Below are 25,108 nucleotides of genomic sequence, written 5' to 3'. Positions count from 1 at the left end.
CAATACTTAGGATCTGACAGTTGCAGTTACAGTTACAGTTATAAGTAGTTACAACAGATTTTCAGTTATCCGATTATCATCATACCATATATAGATATAGATATAGATACAGATATATAGTAATAGATATATAGACATAAAGTAGACTATAAATCATAACATTATCAAGATCACATCAAATTTGCCAGCGTATAACTCCCGAAAGCAATTGGTATATGCCGTATAATCATATTCATTAGGGTCTAGCGCGGGAGGGGCTTATCGTGTATATGTATAGTGTATACATAGTCGGTCTAGGTATTAGTTAAGTATTGAGTTAATTGCTGCTATCAAAAAGTTATCCTATATAAGTATAATCATTTATTTTGCTTACTTTTGTTTTTTTTGTTTGTCTTTTTGTTTTTGTTTTTTTTTTTTGTATATGCATTCGAGTAATCGTAGGTAAGTGTATATATATTTAGCTAATAGAATCGAAAGGATATACTCGTTTCATCTGAAGATCGATGATGTCCGTTCAATTTGTTCTGGGTTTTCTTCTTTTGTTTTGTTTTTTTTTTTCTGTTTTCTCGACTTTTTCTTTTTTGTTTCACTTTGTTTTGCTTGTAACAACCGCACTGCTTGAGGTACATACATTAAGGATATCCGAGCCAAGGACTTTTTGTTTTTGTTTTTGTTTTTTTTTTTTTTTGTTGGCCTTTAGCTTATTGAACGAATTTTTTAGCTACCCTGAAGATGCAATAGTTAGGTAAGTACGAAAATAAATAAGTTGAATGAACTAGAACGAGGAAAACCAATTTACTTTCTATCGGGAAACTTGCGATTTCTGGAACTGGATGCAGCGTCGCGACGTGGAAACTCCTCCATCTGAGTGGATATATTAGAGAGAGAGAGAAATAGAGAGAGAGAGAATGGCAGATAAGAAGAGTGAAAGAGAGAATAAAACAACTTGAGTGTCATATCAATGAGTTTTGCATTGCGTGTGCGTGCGCGTACGAGGAAGTGTGGATTATATAGCAAAGAGAGTTCAGATGTAAACGCAATCTTTGTGCGTGTAAAGAGAAGTGATATAGCAGAGAGAGCGAGTGGTATGCCAATAAAGAGTGTCATAGCAATGAGGCAGGTGGAGAGTGAGCGAAAGGAAGAGAGCAGCATGTGCTTATGGCTTTTGCGTGGATACGAGTGACTAGTAAGTCGTGTAAATTTCGTATCTGTCAGCTTGAGAGAGAGAGTGAAATATCGGTCCTGTTTAAAATTTGTTTCCCCTCTCTTAGCCCAATATTACGATACGCGTAACACACATCAACCAACTGTTCTCGTGTGACAAAGAGAGAGAGAGAGAGGGGTAACAGACAACGTTGCGGACATGTCATGTAGAGCGTCTTGCAGTTGGTTCGCTGGACAGTTCGTACACAAATGTTTTCAAATCTCACGAGCGCCCTAATTGAGCCCATCGAGTCATCGACTTACCCTTTGACCTGTGCTCTTGCTGCCGTGACGGGCTGGCGGTGGCAGCGGCTCATTCGTGTAGACTCTTTGGAAGAGATTGGGGCAAATGTTAAATGGAAGTGCCTACCACTTGTATGTGCGTCTATTACCTGGTCTCCGCGGATGCTTCGGGCTCGAGCAGCGGCAACATATCCTCGCCCTGCTGCAGCAGCTCAACGGAAGCCAGCGAATCGCTGCCCGTGCCCGTGCCCGTACCCGTCCCGGTGCTAACATCCTTGTCCTTGTCGGCCGTGTTGGTGGTTGTTGTGGCTGTGGCTGCTGAGGATTCGCCACGCTCCGCCTCGTGGCACTCGCACTGGCAGTCCTCTGGCTTGACATAATTGTAGTGCAGCTTGTCCCCAGATGCCGCATCCTGGCGCGGCGGCTGCTGCTGCTGCTGCTGATGATGATGATGGTGATGGCCATGGCCGTGGCCATGATGGGCATGCGGATGGCCGGACGAGCTGCGATGTGCGCTGGCACAGCCGGAGGCCGAGGATGCGCTCGTTATGGCCGTTGTGGTTGTGGTGGTTATTGTCTCCTTGGGCAGCGTGGTGATGCGCTTGGCCGTCTTACGTTTCTCGGGTATGTTCTCAAAGTCAATCCAGTGGCCGGAGAGCTTGCGCTGTGTCGATGCCTTTGGCTTGGGCTCCTCCAGACTGGCGGGCATGCTAGGCGCTTGGCTCTGGCTCTGGCACTGGCCCTGGCCCTGGGCAGGTGGTGTGGCCGGGAGCAGCTGTTTGTTGGAATCCTTGCGCTCCAGATTGTGATTGGCGCGCAGACCCTCCTCGGCGAACTCGAACCAGGACTTGCCGCTGGCATTTGAGATGCGGCGCGGTGACTTTGTGCTTTGTGCCTTGTCCTTGACGGCCGTGTCCTTGCGCGGCAGGCTAATACGCAGCTTCTCGCCGCGCACGGGCCCGGCATAGCCCGGATCCAGCTCGTGGCCAGCATGCGGCGGCTCCTGTGGCGTCATAATGCCCGTGCAGTACTCCTCCAAATGGGAGGGATTCAGCGGTGTGGTCGAGCGCGGTCGATCAACGGGACAGGTTTTGAGCTCCATGTTGGCGCGCTCCTTCATCGGGATTAGCGGCACGCCCTGGGCCCGCTCCTCGGGCAGCGTGGTTGGCACATACGGCAGCTCGTCGTCGAAGGACTCCTGCGAGACCAGGCCGGTGCTCTCGTGCTCCTCGATCACGCACACGTTGCGCGGAAAATGATGACGCTTGGCATCCGCGCCCATCGGCACCGCCGTCGCCATCGACGAGCTGCCCGCCATATCCGAGTCGCGTTCGCTCTCCGACGACTCGATCGGCTCGTGCTCGTCCGTCGAATGCCGCTCCGAGTGTTCGCCGGGCGGCGGTGGCGACAAGGCCTCCAGCTCGTACAGCTCCCGCGGCTCGGGCTTCATCTCCAGCTCAGGCTTTAGCTCCGGCTTCGGTTCCGTCTTCAGCTCCGGCTCTGGTTCCGGCTCTGGCTCTGGCAATGCGGCGGCGCTTGCTAGAAAATTGGAATACGGAGACTCGGAGTTAGACAGCACCCGGATATAAGACATGGCTCGCTACAATCTGTTCAATCGTATAATTCTGCGCTGTTTCGACTGACGGAAAAAAAATTATAAAATAAATTTGATCTCTGAGTTCCAAAGGAAAATACAATGCACAGCGTTCGTTCACTGCGAGAATGCCTCAAAAATGATTATGATTTGACTTTAACGAAAGTTCTTCAAATTCAAAGCCTGCTGAATTCACTTTCCAAGTGTATTCCGAATTTACAAACAGTTCTTTGATTTGTATGTTATTTCTTTTTTAATTTCCACAGCTTGATCAATAAATATTCTTCATTTGGAATCGATGCACAGCTGGCTTTGAAGAAATTCCACGCATAGGCGTGAAAAATGCGTGAAAAATCGTTGCAGGAAACTGACGTAATTATTGGAATCGACGCGAAATTTACTTAATATTTTATAGAATACAAATAAACTAATATAAATTAATTTCCTAACCTAAATTTTTGCACGACTTAGTAGTAGGTTTAATTTTTAGCAAATTCACTTTCACGGTCGAGAGGTGGATCGAAAATTGAAGTCTTCAAACAAATAAATCAAGCTCGTTCAGCCGAGTGAAGCCCGATAGTTTGGGGTCTTAATCCAATCGTCTCTTAATTCGAGCATATTTCACTGAACAACTTTTAATTCACGCATGTTTCACGCATAATTGTGAAACGTGGGCTGACTCTACCAAGTCTGAGTAGCTGCTTGCCTTATTTTAAAAATCATTTAATGCATTCGTTTTACCCACAAATTATAATTATTGAAGCGAATTAATTAAAAATAAATATTCATGAATTTGTGGGAAATTGAATTTCAATAAATGCCTCCTTATTTGTAAAAATGCGCATAATTATACTCTGTTCAGAAGCTGAAAACGAGCGTATTGGCTTTCAGCAATAAAGCTTGGAATATACTCGCTATTTGTTTATGTTTTCCATATTTTCCAGCCTAACTTTCTCATGAGACTCTCTCAAAGAGTCATCGAATTTTCAGATTTCTTAGCGATCTTTGGCGACGAGTCTTGCATAGAAAATGTGCTCAAAGTTGTTGGATTATATAAAGAACTCGCCCGACTTGCCACGCCCTCAAGCTATATTCCTTAGGTGTCTCGCATTAGCTCGTTTTCACTTCGTGAACTTCGTGTTTCACATAATTCCGCCCTGTTTTCACCCAGACGGGCGGAATTGTTTTGCATGCATGAATGAGAGGTTGAGTACATGTACTTACGCTTCGCTTCCGGCACGCTCTGTCGCTTGGGTTTGCGCGGCACAGTTCCCGTCACACTTCCGGTCACGTTCCCAGTCACGTTCTCAGTCACGTTCTCGTGATACTTTTTGCGCACATCGAAGCTTTCGAGGTAGCGTGAATGTCGCACATCGGCGGCCGGGGCAGCAGCTGGTGCAATCGGAGTCGGAGTCGGAGTCGGAGTTGTTGTTGTTGTTGCTGGAGCTGCTTCCTCCTCGGAGTTGGAGCAGGACTTGTGCTTGGAGCGCATGACAACGGCGGCGCTGACAACAATGGCAGCGGGCGGCTGCTCCTCCTCGGAGCTGGAGGGCGCCGTCGGCTGGGCTGTGGCATCCGTGCGCCGGATGACGGTGCCCTGGCGCTGCAGTCCGTCCGTGGTGCAATCGGAGGCCGTCGAGCCGGAGTCGGGCGGCTGCACCTGCTCGGACAGCTGGCTGGACTGGCTCTCCGTCTTCGAGATGCTGAACTGTGTGGAGAAGAGCTGCTCCTGGCTGCCGGAGCCGAGCCTCGTTGCGAACAGCAGACGCCGCCGCTCCTTGGCGGCGGCGGCATCCTCCGTGGGCGCATTGACGGTGGCCACCGTCTGCACCAGACGCGGCTCGCAGGCGCTCTGCGTGCTGTCCACCGAGGGCAGCCGCTGCATTTCAGCCAGTCCATTTTCGCGCACACCATTTCCGGCTCTGTGCTCCGCAACCTGGCCCAGATTGGCCGCTCGTGCGCTCAACACGGCGCTGACCGAGTGCAGCGTCTCTCTGGCTTCCAGTTCCTCCTGCGATGGCAGCGTTTGTATCGCGTCCAGATCGGCGCGTGGCCGTGCGACCTCCGGCTTACGCTGGCCCACCGGACGCAGTGCAGCAGCCGCTGCGGCCAGCTGGCTGGCCGTGATGGGCGCACCGGCACCAGCTGGTGCCGGCATGGTGGCTGATGTGACGGCACCAAGGATTCTCGGCCGTTCCATGGGCGGCGGCGATGGCGCCACCAGCTGCTGTATGCCCTGGAGTAGAGTGCGTGCCTCCCGCTCCTCGGGCGGCGTATGCAGCGGTATGTGTATGTAGCCCTCGACGGGCTCATCATAGTACCTTAGCCGGCTGTTGGGCCGTGATCCGGCTGGCGTGCGATTGCGTCCGCCGGAGCCGGAGCCGGGCGCTGGCGGCGGCGGTGGCGGCGGTTCAGCACAATCGATGGGCGAGGAGCTCTTGGAGCTTTTGGTGGCATCGGTGCCGGCGCTACTGCCCCGTTTGCCCGGCTTAAAAATGGCCAGCACCGATTTCTGTTTGCTGGGCGTCACATTCTGCGAGCCGGTGCCGGGTCCGGCGCCGGCGCCGGCGCTGGGGCCGTGGGTCAGGGCCATCGCTGTCGATGGACGTTCTTTGCTCTTGCTGCGCGAACGGCTGGCCTCACGCGGCGAATCCGGCGAGTCCTTGCCGAGCCGGAATAGCGAGCTAAACGAACTCTTCCGGGAGACTGAGGCCAAGCCGGGCGCCGCCGGCGAGGGTGAGCGACTGGTCAGGCGCATTACATGCCGCGACGGCTTCGGACTGGCCGTTGGCGTTAGACGATGCTCGTCCAGCCCGCTGCCCTGTAGGCTTAGCGAGGCGGGCTTCGACTGCGACTGCGAGCTCTTCGAATAGACGGGCGCCAGCTGATTGGGCGCCTCCACGACGCGCTCGTTAGCCGCAATGCCCTTGTCGCTGTACATGTGATCCGGACGCAAATTGATGCGTATGTATTCGGTGCCGCTTGCCGTCTTGCCCACGACCATCTGGCCGGGACTCTTGGTGCTGCGCCGTTGGGCGCCCATGACACCGCCGACTCCGACGCCGGCGCTGGGCCTGGCTGAGTTGGTGCTGGTGCTGGTGCTGGGCATGCTGTCATTGCCATTGGCCAGGCTGGTGGGCTTGTTGCGGCGTGCCGCTGTGCTGGGCGGCTGCAGCTGTATGCCCTCGGCCAGCACCGCCTGGGTGGGATCATGCCTGGTGCGTGCCAGCAGCAGCTGTTCGACAGCCAGCGTCGCCTCGCCCAGGCTCTGGGCGGAGCTGGGCGCTGTTGAGGCATTGCTGCCACCGGTGCTAACGGCGCCGTCTGCCGTGCCCTCAACGGGCTTTGGTCCGCAAAAGGATGTCTCCAGCAGCATGCGATGCGGCGACGGTGACCGCGAGACGCAGGAGACCGCCGACAGGCGGCTGACGGCCGAGCCCTGGCTGCCCACGCTCGAGATGCGACTGGTGCGGCCGGAGATGCACAGCAGGGCGGCCACCTCGGAGCTGGCCGAGTCCTTGCGCTGATGCTGTTGCAGATAGCTCTGGTGCTCGTCGAACTTGAAGATGTGCGGCGACGTGCGCTTCGCCTGTCGGCCAACAAGCAGAATCCAAAAGGCGAAACAGAAGAAGGAAGAAGGAAGAGTCATCAGTCAATGTTTAACAAGCCAGACGACAGCTCGACCGGGTTTATTGTCGCTTGAGGCGACGTTCAGGAGGACAACGCACACAAAGGTCTGAAGAGATGCGCTCTAGTCGAAGCAGCCCGACTAAACGATACCCTATATATATTAGATATATACACAAACGCACACATTGGCCATCTGAAAGCCCTAAAGAGATGCGCTCTAGTCGAAACTGCTCGACTTAAAGATACCCTGCACACATTATAAACATTATATATATAATAAAGGCAATATGGAAAAGCCTGAAGAGTTGCGCTTTAGTCGAAACTGACCAACTAAAAGATACCCTATATATATTTGATATATACACAAAGGAACACATTGGCCAGCTGAAAGCTCTGAAGGTGCACTCTAGTCGAAACTGCTCGACTTAAAGATACCCTACACACAAGAGTTTCGCTCTAGTCGAAACTGAGCAACTAAAAGATACCCTATATATATTTTATGTATACGCAGCTTTCTCTCTCAACATTTCCAACAGTTTTACTCCTAAATAACTTTCGCAACATTTTGTCTAAGCGTTGGGTATTTTTATCTCGCGTTATCGATAACTTGACTTTCGTGCTTCTATAGTCGGACGGACATGACTGCATCGATTGCAGGGTATAACAAGAAAAAAAACGGAGCACCCAAAACACAATCTCAGATTTTCATTCAATCGCATGTCAATTGCACTGCGACAGTCAAAGCGAAAGTGTGACAGAGAGAGATACAGAGAGAAAGGGGAGAGAGAGAGAGAGAGAGAGAAATAGAGAGCTGAGAGAGAGAGAGAAGAGGGCCATAAAAAAAAACATGCAAGCAGGCTGATATAATTGTTAGAATAGTGAACTCGATGGGAATTCAAAACATGCAAAGCACTCGAAAGAGCTGTTCGAAATGTGGTAAAAAAAGTAGATACAGAAACAAAAACAATGTGACCCAATGTTGTATAAATGAATTAGTAACTGCGTCAAAAATTGGCGGTTCACAGTTGGGTGAAATGTCAGCTGCAGTTATACGATTCGAATGTTAATATTTAATTAGAGCAGAAAAAGTTGCAGAATTGGTTTATGCGTGGGCGGGGCTACACAGCCCACAATGTTTTTAGCCACTCATCAAAGTTCGCAACTGATTGACATTGAAACTAACGAGCCACTAACGAACGAATTTATAATGTTTTTAGCGAATCAGATGTCATTGGTTATTGCAATCAATGCATTGAATATGCATTGCAATGCGCAAATGTTAGCTTTAAACAAGCCATAATGGCTTTGGCATGGCCAATAAATTCGAGTTTCGCGTGGCCTCCCAACCATAGACTATTTTGCAAAAGTTGTGAACAACGTCGAGCTGGTCAAGGCTGTCCGTTTTGCGCTTTGCTGTGGCTGGCGTGCTTTGAAAAAAATTAATTTCCAGCCACTTGCTAATCCATCAAGTCGCTACGAGCCCGTAGTTAGCGTATCTGTTGCCGACAAGAATTTAATTAACCTGGCAAAGAGCGGTCAGGTCAAAAGTTTTCTGCTTTGTGGTCTCTGTGCCGCAGGATTAGATGCTGTTAACTATTTCTATTGGTATAATCAATATCATCAATATTATTGCTCTGACTATCACTGTCACTATCATCATTGTCATTGTCATTATCATTGTCATTGTCATTGTCATTGTCATTGTCATTGTCATTGTCATTGTCATTGTCATTGTCATTGTCATTGTCATTGTCATTGTCATTGTCATTGTCATTGTCATTGTCATTGTCATTGTCATTGTCATTGTCATTGTCATTGTCATGTCATTGTCATTGTCATTGTCATTGTCATTGTCATTGTCATTGTCATTGTCATTGTCATTGTCATTGTCATTGTCATTGTCATTGTCATTGTCATTGTCATTGCATTGTCATTGTCATTGTCATTGTCATTGTCATTGTCATTGTCATTGTCATTGTCATTGTCATTGTCATTGTCATTGTCATTGTCATTGTCATTTCATTGTCATTGTCATTGTCATTGTCATTGTCATTGTCATTGTCATTGTCATTGTCATTGTCATTGTCATTGTCATTGTCATTGTCATTGTCATTGTCATTGTCATTGTCATGTCATTGTCATTGTCATTGTCATTGTCATTGTCATTGTCATTAAGAAGAACTTCGCCTTCGGTAGAGTGTCCTCATCTCTTTCATATTGTATTTTGGCACAGATTGAATCTTCCTTATAACCAATCATTTAACGTTATTTAATTTAAAGGAATTTATACTTTGCGAAACTTTTTAATGCACGGCAACTTATTGACTTTCTTTCTTTTCCCAACTGGAAAAATCATTAATATAATCATCTCAACTAGCTTTTCAATTGTCCCTATTTCGTGCCAAGTTTTTTTATAAAGCGAAGTTTAGTTGATTCGCTATATTAAACTTCTAAAGTACTTTTGAATAGTGGATCCTGACAAATTGAAAACTTGGCGATGCATAGCAAAGCTTCTGGTGTAAGAGGTCGGCAGATGGGTAGATGTGGATGGGTATAGATAACTTCTGGTGGCAGCTTTATTAATAAGTTTTTCTCGGAACGGCTGTGGCAGTTGGCGCAACATTTTGTTTTGATTATTTTCACACGAACTTTTGCCCCAACAAGAAGCACGGCAGCAGCAGCAGCGGATGGTGCCAGGGCTGCCCCTTTACTGCAATTTCAATTAATGGACTTGCCTTCATTTGACCGCTCTCCGTTTTCCGCTCGGTACAATAATGTTTTGTCTGCCTGCAGAGTTCTAACTCACATTCTCTATTTGAAGGCTGTGTACAATTTTTTTTTTTATATTAAATGCAGCAGCTACGACTGTTAATTGGAGTTGTTTAAAAAGTTATCGCTAGGCAACATTTGCACATTTCGCCAATTACAACACTTTTTTTTATTTCCTATTTTAATTCGTTTTTTTTTTTTTATACCGTACACTTTTTATGTATCGTACAAAATACTACTCACTAACTTACTCACAGCTACTCACATTGATTTGGAACTTATATATCAGTCCTAACCATTTGCTTGAGATTCGCTTACCGTAAGCTACTCATATTAGCTTGGGCATTGCCAGTTTATTACTCATGTGAAAAATATACCCATACTTAAGTACAGTCAAAATACTCGTTAATGTAACACTGAGTACTAGATATTTGTTTAACAGACGCATACTCAAAGATACTTCGAACATTTTGGATGTAAGTACTACTGAGTACTAATTGGCCTAATAGGTATACTCAAGGATACTCATAAATGTATCATTGAGTACTAGACATTTGTACTGAGTACTCATTTGTTTGATAGCTATACTCAAAATACTCATAAGAGTAACACTGAGTACAACATACTACATTCAACAGACGCTTACTAAAAGATACTCCTATAATTTTGGATGTAAGTACAACTGAGTACTGAGTTGTGTGAAAGGTATACTCAAGGATACTCATAAATGTAACACTGAGTACTAAATATTTGTTCAACAGACGAATACTCAAGGACGCTCCTAGCATTTCGGATGTAAGTACTATTGAGTACTCATCTGTGTGATAGGTATACTCAAATAGACTCATTCAAGAAATTAATTTAATACATTTAAGATCTGGTTATAGGGCATTTGCGCGTCGTGCGTGCCGCTGTTATTGCCGCTGTTGTTGTCGTGGCTGCACTTGGCTACTGATATTTTGAAAGTTTGCCCTTCGCTCGCTGCTGCCTGTTCAGATTGCAGTCGTTACAGTCAGTTCGGTCAGGTGCTTGCCAGCTACTCTAGCCAGGAGTTGTCAGCTGTCAGTCAATTGTCCGCCCATGGCCACCCACTTTTGTGACTTCCGTTAGCTGTTGCACTTTCCCTGGCTTGTAATTTTAAATTATTAATTTAAGTTCGTTTCCGGCGCTGCCGTTGCTGCTGTTGCTGGCATTCTTTGGACACATCAATGCCATGCTAAGTATTTCAATTTCTTTTCTGTCATTTTTTCTCGTTCGCGTTTCTGGTTCTCTTTTAAAATCTGGCAAACCTGAAACTGTCCTGCTGCAACTTGTTGTTGGAGAAGGAAGTCGCTAGTGCGAGCACTAGATAATATTTAAACAGGAATAGTTTGTGCTCGACTGCGAGATACCCTGCTCCTTCATACACCTTTCATGACAACTGTAGTTGAGCAGGCTCGAACCGCAACCGAAATCAGAAATGAACCTTATATTTTGGGCTTAAGGTTAGCAACTTTTGCGAAAGACTCAGCTTAAATAGCTTCGGTAGATGCCAATTTTGGCTAAAGTTGAAATGTAGCCCGCAATTTCTATATGAAAATATGCACGAGATGCAATATTTTCAGCAGAACGGGCGTTTTTAAATAATAAAAACAATTCAAGGTGTTAACCTAAGTCTCGGTTCAGGGACGCACAAAACCTTAAGGTAGCGGGTTCCTCTATTTTTATACCCTGAAAATTGAAAATAAGCCCATCGATCTGAGAACCTTTAAGACCTAGAGATTTGAAACTTGAGCGTAGTTTCTCCTACGAGCTTGTTATCGATAATCGATAACTCGCCTCGTCCAGGCAATCGATAAGAATCGATATCAACATCTTGTTTTAATGCCCAAAGACAGAAAAGTATATGCAGATCAAGCGTCTTTCATTATACAGTAAATCGGGATATTCTTGAAAGGATTGTCATCAAGACTAAAGACAATAAATCGATAAAAGAGATGCGATTAGGAAAATGCACAATTCGTCTGCGAGAAGAACAAAGCCGAAATCCTGCGATGATATTTTAGATCGTTTGCGATAAAGCTGACAACTTGATACGATCAACTAGAAACGACATACCAAAGCAATATAAATTACGATCTTACATGACCATAATTAGCTTTCCTCCCGATGCCAAATCTGGACGCTAACTTGAAGACACTTACCTGTTGCTGCTGCTGTTGTTGTTGTTGTTGCTGCTGCTGCTGCTGCTGTTGCTGCAGGCGTTCCTGCTCCTCTTTCTTCTGCTCTGGATCCATAAAGAAGAGCTCTTCGGTGGAGCTGCGCAACTCTAAGGCCCCCTCCTCCCGAAAACCGAGGCCAATGGTTTCCTGTAGGGTGCCAGTGCCGACCTTCATAGCATTAGTTAAACACAGTTACCACCCAGCACACACACACACACACACACACACACACACGCACACATACACAATTTCATATTTTTGCAAGTTAAGTTTATGGAAGAAAGCATGCGGTGGCAAGAAGCAATGGTAAGGGGGAGTGGGGGGGTGGGAGGTTTGGGCAAAGATAAATACAAAAAAAATGAAAAGGCAAATTAAGAAATCGACAGCCAATATTTGTGCATTGGTAGTTGGGTGTGTGCGTGTGTGTGTAAGTGTGTGTGCACAGTTTAGTGTGGGCAGAAACGGAGCGAGAAGGAGCGACAGAGAGAAAGAGAGAGAGAGAGAGAGAGAGAGAGAGAGAGAGACACAGTAAGAGAGTAAAATAGAAATGAAAACAACAAGAACAAAGTACAAATAATTAGCATAAAATGTGTCTTTAAAAGCGACGTCGACTGCAACTGCGACCGCGACTGCGACCGCGACTGCGACCGCGACTGCGACTGCAAAGCCGACATGTTTGAGCTGTTGCTGCTCTACGTTTGATACCCTTGCAGAGGGTATTACGGATATAGGGTCATAAGATCGCTTGGACTCGAAGCTTGGCCAGGTGCACGAAATGCAGCCGTGTCAAATCGGACAACTATGGCTTAGAGAGAGAGAGAGAGAGAGAGAGACAGAGACGATGCCCGTTTAGCTGCAAGGGTATTCAGGCTTCGGCTAGCCAAAGTCAATTGTGTGTTGTTGTTGCTGTTGTTGTTGTTGTTGTTGTTGTTGATGTTGTTGTTGCTGCTGGGTGTAGACGCTGCTCTAGAAGCCAAGCTACTAGCCACTAAGCGGACTAGTTGCCGCCGGCGGGGCAACTGTGACAATTGGCCAAAACGCTTACCTGCTCGAACACGTTCTCCGGACTGCTCTCGCGACTGTCCTCCTCGTGATGGGACGAACTGGAGGCGCGGCTCAGTTCGATGCGTGGCGTTGAGGGCGTGGTCAATGTAGCAGTGCCGCGATAGCTGGCAGCACCGCCAGCAGCACCAACCGCTGCACCGCCAGCTGCACCGATTGGCAGCGGCTGTCCGCCCTCGTTGCTGCTAACCAGGGTCGTGGTGACGGTGGTCGTTGCCGTTTTGAGCGGCGGCGGACGTTGCTTGGCAACGATGCTGGCATTGGCGGAGCAGGTGGCCGACGAGACGGTGGACGTGGAGGATGAGGACGAGGAGCTGCTGCTGGCCAATGCACCCGATATGCTTGGCGCTTCGGTTGCGTTGGCATTGGTACTGGGATTCGGATTGGGATTGGGATTGCGAGTTGTCGTTGTTTGTTGTTTGCGCAACGTTTGTTCCATCATCTGCAATGGATAGAAAGCTTGGCTCAAAGAAATGCATTTCAATTACGCACACACATGAATCTGATATACGGTTCGCAAATTGAAACCAAAACCATGCAGTCGTATGCGTCGCTTGGCAACACTGGTTGCCTGCCTCGTGCCTCTGCTGCAAATGAAAGCAGTCACATGCTCCTCTCTCCCTCGCGCCCACCTACCGCCGACCGACATTCACAAAATCCAATCACAATTAGCTTTAATTCCTTTATGGTTTTCATAGCATGTGATTTTTAATTAATATCATCCTTTGATACTCGTTGTCCATTTTATCTTTGTCCGCTTTCCCACACTATTCGCGAACTAACAGGACCTTTTTCCAATGAATTCACCTGGCGCCCAAAAATGTCAGCACGTTTTATAATTGAATTTTCTTAGAATGCTGCGGGGCTTCCAAACTGAATTTGACAAAAAAAAAAAAAAAAAAAAACAAGTAACAAGTTTACACTCAGCAAATACCCTGTTTTTTAATCAAGCAGAGTTTTTATGACCTGTACCAGATTTTTGGCTGCTTTGGCTTTGTTTTGGTTTCTTTCAGAAATAACTTTTTCTACATTTTATTTAAGACTTGCGAATCGAGCCCTCATTTTGTTATATTCAATATGCTTTACTTTCTATACGCTCTTCACAAAGAGAAATACGCCAAAAAGTTACTTAAATCTTTTTGATAATTTAATTCAACTTTATAATTAAGAGAAAGAAAACATCTGCTGTTAAAGCGAGGCTTGGCTTCCAATTCTGAATTAAAGCCCGCATGTTTCCATAATATAAAACAACTATCTGAGCGTAAAATGCATAAAGTCATGAAAGAATGAAAGAGGGGGAGGTGAGGAGAGACAACAAGGAAAATAGATTTCTAGTTTTTGGATTATTTTGTGCATTCATAAGTCGTTCGTCAGAAGGACATAATTAACTTCTGCTGAAGTGCCCAACACTAAGAAGTGCAATTATACTTGAAGCTAACCTCAATTCTGGTGCGCTTTTGAACACTGTTCTTTAATTAAAGCACAAAGTGAGCATGGAGGACGCGAGCTCTGCATATGAATATTCTAATAACATGAAATATGCGCATTCAAGCATTTCAATTGCCACAGCTCAACCTTGGCGCTGCCCCCAGAGTGCCGTGCGGGGCTACGCACTAAGTTAACCTCATCTTCAGTTAAGCTCAGCCCAACACACACACACACAGACACAGACAGACACGCATCCATTGTGGCCCAGCCCTAAACGCAATGTCAATGCAATTATCCAATTTTAACTTAGAACAAGCGCAGCTGGAAAACCTCCTCCTCCTCCTGACGCCCGCCTCAAAACCTAGCCGCACATTCACGCAATAGTTTAGTGGAGCAGCAAACAGGCATGTTGAGTGCACACCCCCTACCCCGCCCATGCCATTCAACAGTACACTCTCATAAATGCATATGCAGCCGCATTAGATGCGTTCAAGGAGAAGTCCTTACACCCACCCACACACACACACACACATGGACACATGCAGCGTTCGCGTTTGTCACTCGAATGCGCTGATTGACACATTGCGCTTGAAAGCTTGCGACTGACGCTGCCAGAGCCTAGCGGTGGGGGTGGATGGAGGGCTGGGGCGGGTGCTAAGGGCGAAAAGCATGCGTTTATTGTCTGTGTGTGGGCGTGTGTGTTGCGGAGGCGCAGCATAAACCTTGGACATGCCAAACACACACACACGCACACACACACGTGCACACGCACACATCAACAAATTTAATTTAAAACTGATGCTGGAAAAAATATATAAAAAAAAATAAAAGAAACTATGCAATGCTTTTCACGTGCTAGCTAGCGCTCACTATTGCGCTCTCACTCACCCAGTCTCACTCATTCAATGCGAGTCACTCACCCGCTCGCTCTCGTGTCTCCGTCTCAGTCTCTGTTTCAGACTCAGTCTCAGTCTCAGTCACTCTCCCCACACGCCTTGTGCGCTCATTGAAAGCCGCCGCATGCCGTGGCGCATACATAAAAATTGTAATTAATTCGAATAAACAAGAGAGCCGGCTTGGTAACGGTATTCTTCCAATTGTTATGGTTCGCCGTTATTTCGGTTATATTTTGTGGTGTACCGAAAGGGACACCAACAATTTGAAAAAGCAGATAAGAAAAAAAAAAAAAATTAAAGCAAAAGGAATAAAACGCAAATGGGGCCAGTCAAAAAAGAGCAACCGTAATATTTTGTGGTATTGCATACTGTTAACTGCTGGAAGTTGCGCGTTCACAAATGCCTCAACATATTAATTACAATTATAATTTTTAATAAGAAGCAGCAGCACACATAGCACACAAACACAAATGTACGTTTGTGTATATGTATTGTATAGAACGCAGCATGCGAAGAGGCGCTGCCGCTGCCGCTGCCGCTGCCGCTGCCTATCTGCGTGCTCCTGTTTCTGTGTTTATTGTTAATGTTTGCTCGCGTACACACACATACACATGCATACAGACGCGCATACACATGGCATCTTGCCGTTATGTGCGCGTCTTGCTACTCACCGTGTGCCAAAACTTGCCGTTATTGCTCTGTGGCCCTGTGCCTTAGTGTGTGTTGCTTTTTTGTATTTTTTGTTTTATTGTTGCTGCCTGGCTTCCCCACTTGTCCTTATTAATTTTTCATTAATTTCTCTTGCCTTAACTTGCCACCGAAAAAAAAAAAAAAGCAACCGACAAAAAAATATGAGAATTGTCAGCGACGCAGCGAGGCGCAAGGGAAACAAACGGAAAGTCAAATTTGTTGGTTCACTTTTGCTCGTTGCTTGCTTTTTGGTTCGTTTTGGTCTGGTCGTACGTAGCGCGCGCGCTCAGCGCTTCACCACACTCCACACTCGCGCTCCTTGCTCAGTCTCTTCTCACTCTGTCGCTATATGTTTCGTTCGTTCCGTTTATGCTGTTAGACTGCACGCACGCAGCGCCAGCGTCATACTGAGCCGCAGCCGAAAAGCATGCTATGCTGTTTGTGGCTATTGCCTGGCAGCGCTGCTAGCAGAGGGTAAGCAATTTCAAAAAGCTGCCAGTTGCTGCTGCTGCTGCTGCTGCTACTAAAAGCTTCGCAGCAGGCGTTTTAGCAAAAGCTTCACTAAGTGCCGCCGCACGCTCAGCTGGCTAAGCTTTGGTCACAGCGCTGCGCATACAAATAGTGTAGCTTTTGCGTGTACTTATGAATTGAATCTGTTAGAGTTTAGTTAGTAGAAAGTTTTAACTTTCATTTTGATAATCAATTGGCATGTGGCGATATCAAAGCACACATACTCGTGCATATATATTTAATACGTTTGTGTGTTTCTAAATGTGTGCTGCGCACTGTGCAAGCTCGGCTTGCCCTCATGCTCTCTTACTCTCTTCTCTGCGCTGTTCCACAGGAGACTCCTGATGATTTTGCATGCTGAATTTTTTTATTTTATTTTTTTTTTTTTTTGGCTGTATTTGCTCTGACCACCCCCGCTGCCCCGCTCCACACACACACACACACAGTTGCGCATGCATGCTTTACAAGCTCTTTCCAATTCCTGCTCTCAATCTTTGGCCATTGTTAAATGACATTATTTAGAGCACTTCACATTTGATTTGGCGCGTGTCAAAATATTTTCGCAATTGTGCCTGTTCAAGTTCTTTTTACTGGTTGCTGGCTTTTAATGCCGCTGCTGCTGCTGCTGCTGCTGTTGTTGTTGTTGTTGTTTTCTTTTTGTTATGATATTTGTGGGCAACGCTTAAGCTTCGTTTTGTTGATTGGCCAAAGGCGTTTTGTTCGCCTGCCTTTTAAGTGGCCATTTGCATGTTTTTGGCATTCACCCAGAGCCGAGAGCATTCACCCGGCTTGCTGTGCCTATAAAACTCGCCGCACGCCTCCCCCTCTTCGCCCACTTTACCCAACCACTAGAGCAAAGCTCTTTGCAAGCTTACAGAGTTCGTTGCTTTAGGTGATTTTATGTTTGGGTTAATTAATTTTTGTCTCCTGTCACAAATTATATATATGTGTGTGTGTGTGTGTATAAGTGCATATGTGCGTGTATGTGAAACTTACCGCAATTCGCTGTTGCTGCTGTGTTGCTGTTGTTGTTGCTGTTGTTGTTGTTGTTGCTGTTGTTGCTGTTGTTGCTGTTGTTGTTGCTGTTGTTGCCATCGTGGTATTGTCCTCAAATGACTTTTCGAACGATGCAATTGGCGCTGGGCCAAGTCGCTTCTGTCGGCGCGCATCCATCCCGGTTCAGCATGCACAACTAGGAATCACACATGCACATAGACACAATTTGCCGTCTTCCTTCTTCTGCAGGCGTTCCGTAAGAGAGAGAGAGAGAGAGAGGGAGGGAGAAGGAAACACATTAGACGGCTATTGGCACGCTTCCTTTTCTTGGCTTTTCATAATTGCCGCAGGCAACAACAAATACAAAAAAACACAAGCCTAAGTTGTGCACACCCTGTAGCTTAAATAAACAAGAAAATACCCTGTAATCAGCAGCGAGGGATCACATCACACACACTCTTGTTCTGCATTCTTCAATAACTTCGGTGCTTAAAGTCCGATCTTAATGAAATTTGCACTTCTCCTTGTTCCAGGCTACACCTGCAATGCAATTTCCTCTCATGTTTTTTAGCGCTCATAAGTATGCTATGATATTTGATATAGAAATACTGTTGCTGATTTGATGACGAGCAGCAGCGGCAATAGAAGGAGCTATGTTCCAGATGGAGAGCTGCCCATGCTTCTCTCAGCTCGGGGCAGGAACGCAGAAGACACGAACCGCTTTCCAATTGGAACTTTAGAAAGCACTGTATGTATTTCTCGTACTTAGATCCAAAGGCAACTTAGATTTCAGAGAGACTGAACGGGAGTACCCATTCCGGCCGCTCTAGTTACAGGGTATTAGCACAACAACAATAACTTAAATACATGCTATCAATCACTGGCGAATAACTTTGCAGAAACAAAAACAAAACATGTATACAAGTATTACGAAATAAAAAAAAAAAACGTAGTCCACATTGCTGGGAATAGCAAGAAATTATTGGCGTAATAACCGTAACTAGCAAATTGCCAGACAATTCGTGTCTGCAGTTCGTTGAACTGGCTGAAATGAAATATCAACAGCGACAACAACAACAATAACAACAAACAATAATAATTGCAATAAGAGCCAGGGCCCACAACAAAGCATATTTGTTGTCCTTTTATCAATATTTAATCAGTGCGCAATTAAAGAAAATTTGCAATTCAATTTTCAGAAAAGAAATCAAAGTTTTCATTGATTATACGCAAACCAATTAATTAGCCATATATTTTATATAATTAACTATATTACGCATGCAATGGGAACTATGTGATGAGCTCGGATTAAGTCCAACTGGGCGAAAATCGAGGTATCGAATAGGTATCGAGTACTTCGATGAGAGGTATACCATATAGAAGCTCGATCCGGCTGACTCTTAGTTAATGCTAAACTGATTTGCTTAGAAACAGATCGATCCAAGCCTCAACTTCTCATCATATATATAGCTGAAGTCCTGAAAGAGGTCTACCAGTGTTGAGTAACAAATATATACATCTTGAAGGGATCATAAATCAGCTAAATTATATAGTTAGCTTGGTATGAACTCGTCTATTGATGCTGATCTAGAGTATCTATACTCTATGAGATGTCCATTCCTTGTAAAGTTTCCTATGCTCATATATGGCATCTTGAGGTGTTAGTAAACCAATTAAATGGGCGATTGGGCGGGGAAAAGTAGCAAAAGATTGCACAAGGCTGCATCTCTAAACGAGCACCTACATAACTCACTTTTCAGTAAAGCACTCAACATCGATTTGGATCGATATTTTGGAGTTGGGATAACATATCGATAAAAGGATTCATAAAATCCAGATTGGGAGTGGAAGAGTAGCAACAGATTGCATCTCTAAACGTGAACCTACATATCTAGTAGTCGTTTCATTTGAGCTTAAAGAACCAGGTCTCAAAATCCCATTTGATCGATATATATCGATAAAGGAATTTATCGACTCGTTGTGCTTGTACGAGAGTATATGCAAGAGTCAAGAGACGCATTATAATGCCGTTCCGTCTATACACGAATATATATATTTGCAAATTAAACGCTCGCATGCGTAGTTTGCGACAGATGCACCTGGCCATATCTACTCAGGTAGCCAGGTGAAAGCCTTTCCCAGCTTACTTTCACAACTTTTCGCTGCAGCAATGTGACAGGACATGTTGTGGAATTGAAGCTGGCAAAAGTTGTTTCATTAAAATCTGATGACGAATTGCGGTCAATCACAAGGATGTATGATGTATGCTAAGTAAACAGGGTTGGTCGCACTTGGATGCAACATTCTGTGGCAGGCATGACGTCATTGCCGCAAATTGAATACTCGTTCGAATCGACACAGTTAACTGTGCCACAAACTGTGAAGCGTAACTGGAAATTGGTTGATATTCTAGCTTAACGGTGATAGCACGACTGCCAGTTACCCTGTAAACAGCGTGACAATAACTAGAGCTTTGCTTAGGCCAAACAAATGCCCCTATCGCAAGATCTTAAGCCTTTGATATGGCCTCTTGCTTGCATATGGGAAATACTCGAAGATAGACAGCCAGACCAACAGATGGATCAGCTCGTCTCGGCTCGTCATTGGGCTCATGCAAATGTGGCTGATGCCTTCTTTGGCCACCAATCGACCCACTTTCAAATGGCACAGGGTATGCAAACACACTGGCACATATCATTATTGCAGTTGACTGCAGTAATGCGAGAGAAACAAAATCTTTTCAGTCGAATGCTCTCAACTGCACTTTGCCGACCTCAAAACAGTTGGAAAAGTGCCTTGCGATACCCTGTACACGCGGCGCAAATGGGTCAACTGGGTGTACTTAAACTGGCCAAAGCCAAAAGATCATATAAATAAATGTTTGTCTTGTAATTTTAGCCCAATTTTGAAAGTACAATAACTCTTTAATTATTCAATGGCAATCAACTAATATACCCCATTCACTCGGTTGGCAGCGCAAAACATAATAAAACATTTGCTCAAAAACATTTTTATTTTGCAGTTTTCTGTTGTTGTTGTTGTTGTTCAACTTCAATGCGAGCAAAAAGCTTTTGCCTCGGGCACATTTTCGGCATGGCTCGCATGCATCGATTTGCTTGCATACTTTTTGGGGCATGCGAGCATATTTATTCATTTTATTCGTGAATATGCTACAAATCGAATTGAATGCCAAACTCCAGCAAACACGACAATCTTACGTAAGCAGCAACAAAAAATCTATTGCTTGGAGAGTGTATATTGGTTTTGTGGAGGCAGAAGAAATCATTGCCAGAACCCTTATTTGTATATGTAATAAGCCTGATCTATGTATATATATATATATATATAAACCTGATTAATGGGCTATGGTATAGTGTATACAGATGTCGAATATTTCACTTTTTGCAGTTTGCCATATTAAAGTCCTGCAAGTTCCATAAATATCAGAAACAGTGTAGAGCAGGCGAAGAAGAAGCCCAAGAACTGCCTAGAGAACTCTTCCGCCTAGAGAATAGTCCATTGCATTGTTCTCAAATATGTGTACATAAGTACATCTATTGTTGAGCAGCAAGGTGATCACGTCCTACGTCCGACGTCCTACGTCCTACGTCCTACGTCCTACGTCCTACGTCCTACGTCCTACGTCCTACGTCCTATGTCCCACGTCCTACGTCCCACGTCCTACGTCCTACGTCCTACGTCCTACGTCCTATGTCCCACGTCCTACGTCCTACGTCCCACGTCCTACGTCCTACGTCCTACGTCCTACGTCCTACGTCCTACGTCCTACGTCCTACGTCCTACGTCCTACGTCCCACGTCCCACGTCCTGCGTTCCCTACCTGCACCTAATTGAGGTGCTTTTTTGATTGACATTTGGTTAAACTGCTTTCATTTCCAATATTGAATCGACACAACTAACTAAATAATCGCAGCTCTAACCTTGATTTATACATAGCAAATATGTATACAGGTGTGTGTGCGTTTGGCATTGTATTTATAGAGGTGTTTGGCAATTTAGTCGCTGGCACCTGGGCCCAAGCTTCGCCATTCAAGCTCGTAACAGCATCTGGCATTGCCGTTTAGCTTGCCATGGCGAGCACACACACACACACACACACACACACACACACACACACACACACACACACACACACACACACACACACACACACACACTTGCTGCCGCCGCACCCCTCCCCAATATTGATGTAGTTAAATGATAAACTTGTCAACTTCGCTGCAGATTTAGTTTATGCCAATGTGTGTGTGTCAGTTCGCGTATCTGTGTATTTGTGTCGCCGTGTATAAATAAATAAATAAATATATGGCAACTTTATGCACAAACATAAAGCTGTATAAGAACACACTCATGAATACACTCATGAATATACTAACACTTGGAACGAAATATGGAGGCTACATAAATGTAAATATATTTCATGAATCTATGGATCCCAAATATAAACGCAATTAGTCAGATAAGCATATATTTATGCTACAAGATAACCCACATCCCGCTCTGCTTGTCTTGGCACATAATCTTTATATTTATTTATAAATCTATATGTGTAAGTATGTACTCACCCGAAAATTCACATAGACGCTGGCGACTTTTTTATTGCCATCTATTCGTGGAGGCGAGACAGGCTTTCTTATAAATATGTATAAAAGTCACTGAAAAAAAAATAAAGAGCAGAGTTTAAGTAAAAACAGAGACAAAAAAAATTAGACAGAAAAAGAGATAAGTACAGAGAGGGAGAAAGAGAAAGGCAGAGAAAAGCAACACAGCGAGAAGGAGACAGATTGAAAGTCATGAGAAAGGCGAGAAGGAGGCGAGAGAGAGAGAGAGAGAGAGAGAGAGGGAGACAGTGAAATAAACGTATGAGTGAGAGAAAGAGAGAGAGAGAGAGAGCGAAAGAGCGAGCGTGCAAGAGAATTATCTAATGCGACCGTGCAAGAAGAGGTAAAGCTAATTCTTAGAATCACACAGCATGGAAACATGCACGAGCTAAATGAATTTATGAGAATCGCAGAGTAAGGCGGTATTTAAAAAAAACTTTTGTTGCTTTTGGCATCAGAGTTGATAAATGCATACTTATGTACGTAAGCCTAAATACACATTCTTCAATAGATGATGAATGCAGTCGTGAGTTTGCTCTGGAATGTGCTCACAGCTTTACGAATCTACTTAAGGAATGAATGAATATCCGTATTTCTCGCATAGCTTATCGACTCAGCCCGCAGTTGGCTCTATCAAAGTCAGGCTTAACACGCCCACTTCAATACCGGTAAATCCTGGCTAAGTAGTCAAACTATCCTACCGTAACGTTTCAGCCGTGGTCCTGCTGCTGCTCCGGTTACGGCTACGGCACGGCTACGGCTCCGGGCAAGTTGGTTTAATCGATGACAGCTGCTTTAAACTGTTTAGCCCCGTTTAAATACGGCGAACATGCGCAGCTTCCACAGAGCTCCGTTGCCCTCTGACCCCAACTTTAGCGATTGCATTGAAAATCGATAACAAGCTGGCCAGCAGGAGCAGCAGCAAGGGGGGGCAGCAGAAGGGGAGTGGGCGCGGACTGCGATTGCTCAGTCATCATAAGCGGCAAGCAGCTTTAAGAAACGCCACACATTGATCCGCCTTGCCCTCTGCCACTCCCCCAGTAGCCTCTATGCCATTAAAAAATAACTTTCTAGTGCGCCAAAACTAACGAGAAAGGAAACGATTTGCAAGTGCACGACAAGGAGATACCCTGTAACTAACGCTGAGTTACCGTTTCACAGATTTTAGCAACATATTTCCGACAGCGGCAGCACTTCCTCTTCTCTACATGCCCGATAATATGAATATCTCTAGCTGACTTAATATACAAGAAATGCGTAAAAATATTGTTTTAAATGCGATATATATCGATATTATGAAAACGATAGCTGAGTATGCATAATCTCTCTCTCAAGCCCTTACTATATCCCAGGTATGCGCCTTTACCTCAAATCGATATTTATCGATATTATGAAAAAAATGTCATAGGATTATATCAAACTTAAATCTAATCTAATCAAAATCTAATGAAGCTCACAGATATTCCCGATCTATAGCTCTTATAATATACCAGATATGTATAGAAATCGTTGTCAAAATCGATATTTATCGATAATTTCAAAAATGTAGCGTATAATTACTGGCATATATCGAAATCGTGTCGCCCAATTGAGGCTGATCAGAAATATATGTAGACACCTTTGAGGCCTTGATGCCCTATCAAACCCCCGTTCAATGGGTACAGGGTACAATGAAAGAATATTGGCCTCAATGACATTGGCAAAACGCGCTCAGACGGACTGACGGTGAGGGGTTAGGGGGAGGGTGCTGTCAGGGTGGGGGTAGGGGGGTTAACTGGAATAAGTTGTGGCGCGGTTTATTGGGCGACGTCGCCGCCGTCGTCGCTGCTCCCAATTGCTTTTACTTTTTAGGCGCAGGCGATGGGCTGCGGAGCAAAAATTTCATTGAGCTCATAAATTGTGCTGGGCCAAGGAACTCGGCAGGGCCAACCCCCCCCCCCCCCCCACCCCCCTCCCACACACACACTTCCCGTTGCCTCCCGCACCCATTTAGCTGGCCAAGGCGAAACGAACTCCCGCGGCCAAAATGGCAGCCACAAAACTTGCGGCCTTTTAACGCAACAAACGTGCCTGCCCCGTCCCGCCCATAACCAACACGCCAAAAACCCCAAGCTAACCCCCACCCCCCCCAAAATGGGAAGAAAAAACAATAAGAAACAAACGGCAGAATATTAATAGCTGCTCGGGTTTTCCTTGTTGTTGTTGCTGTTGTATGGGGCACAAACTACGAGAATACAAACGCTTCAGATGGGGATAGGGCTAGGGGCGGAAGTGCAGAGGCGTGGCCGTTGGGAGCCAGCGAAAGTCCAAGGCAAAGGCAAGGCTGAGGGCCTGACCTTACTTTCGTATGGCTTAGTTAAATAAGCCAAACGGAAACGGAAGCGCATATGCAAAAATGCAGTATGCCCAAAAAAAAAAAAAAAAAAAGAAATGAAATGAAATTAAATAAAATAAAAAATTAACCCTCAATGTCAAATTTGTATAAGGAAAATTGAAGGAAATGTGGGAAATGAAGTCCTTTGGCTGACAGCAGCTGAGCACAGGTTTGGCGGCGGTTGGAAGCCGGAACTTCAGTTAAATTTGAAAGCCGAAAGCCAAGTCGAAATTATATTTATCCATAATAATGAACACTTGTTGAAAATGGGAAGACTTTTTTGGGTAAAACTCAGCCCCAAGGCATGAACAACATTTGACCCAAGCATTCGATCTGTTCTAAACATCTTCGCTAGATTTTGGCTACAGATCAAATCCAGCCGCACAATTTATGTATGAAATGCATTTAATTAGCCCGTACGAGCATAAATCAATGTGTTTGAAAACATAGACAAATATAAATGTGATTCAGATCTTCAGCTCGGTAGAAATAACTTGATAGTTAGCGGATCAATGATATTGAATACGATATTGAATACGATATTAAAAAGGATATTGTTAACGATATTGAAAACGTTATTGGATACAATATAAAAACGATATTGAATACGTTATTGGATACGATATTGAAAACGTTATCGAATACGATACGTTATTGAATACGTTATTGAATACGATATTAAATACGACATCGAATACGATTATGAACACGATATTGAATACGTTATCGTATCGAATATGACCGAATACGACATCGAAAACAATATCGAGTACGATATCAAATACGATATTGCAATTAAAGAGTCTCGGCAATCATTTGAATAAAATGCTTTGTAATAGTTCCAGAAACGGAACCACCAGACGACAGCTATACTTATTTCGAATGTTATA

At 45.0% G+C, this 25,108-nt stretch overlaps 1 protein-coding gene across 3 annotated transcripts; it reads right to left on the bottom strand.

Moving 5' to 3' along the window:
* Positions 1 to 373: 373 nt before the first annotated feature.
* Positions 374 to 21,898, bottom strand: LOC6633301 (uncharacterized). Of its 3 annotated transcripts, none has more exons than XM_032440168.2 (9): positions 21,809 to 21,898; positions 17,223 to 17,465; positions 12,686 to 13,144; positions 11,623 to 11,808; positions 4,265 to 6,629; positions 1,596 to 2,985; positions 1,468 to 1,531; positions 800 to 864; positions 374 to 726 (listed from the first exon to the last, which is right to left on the bottom strand). In XM_032440168.2, exons 2-9 carry the CDS (start codon positions 17,397 to 17,399, stop codon positions 702 to 704), a joined length of 4,731 nt encoding a protein of 1,576 aa, XP_032296059.1. In that variant the 5' UTR covers positions 17,400 to 17,465; positions 21,809 to 21,898; the 3' UTR covers positions 374 to 701. The 3 variants fall into 3 exon arrangements, with proteins under 3 accessions (XP_032296059.1, XP_032296060.1, XP_032296061.1); XM_032440169.2 differs by having other exon boundaries at positions 11,623 to 11,787; XM_032440170.2 differs by lacking the exons at positions 17,223 to 17,465; positions 21,809 to 21,898 and adding an exon at positions 15,698 to 16,092.
* Positions 21,899 to 25,108: the final 3,210 nt, after the last annotated feature.

This window comes from Drosophila virilis, chromosome X, assembly GCF_030788295.1.
Source record: "Drosophila virilis strain 15010-1051.87 chromosome X, Dvir_AGI_RSII-ME, whole genome shotgun sequence".
NCBI classification, from domain to species: domain Eukaryota; kingdom Metazoa; phylum Arthropoda; class Insecta; order Diptera; family Drosophilidae; genus Drosophila; species Drosophila virilis.
This window is presented reverse-complemented; position numbering and strand designations above follow the sequence as displayed.

Excerpts from the sequence above, each read along its gene's own strand:
- LOC6633301 (XM_032440168.2), bottom strand. The coding sequence starts at position 17,399 with ATGGATGCGCGCCGACAGAAGCGACTTGGCCCAGCGCCAATTGCATCG. Across the intron at positions 11,809-12,685 it reads CGGAGAACGTGTTCGAGCAG|GTCGGCACTGGCACCCTACA; the intron begins GTAAGCGTTTTG and ends AATGCTATGAAG. Across the intron at positions 1,532-1,595 it reads GAAGCATCCGCGGAGACCAG|AGTCTACACGAATGAGCCGC; the intron begins GTAATAGACGCA and ends TCTCTTCCAAAG.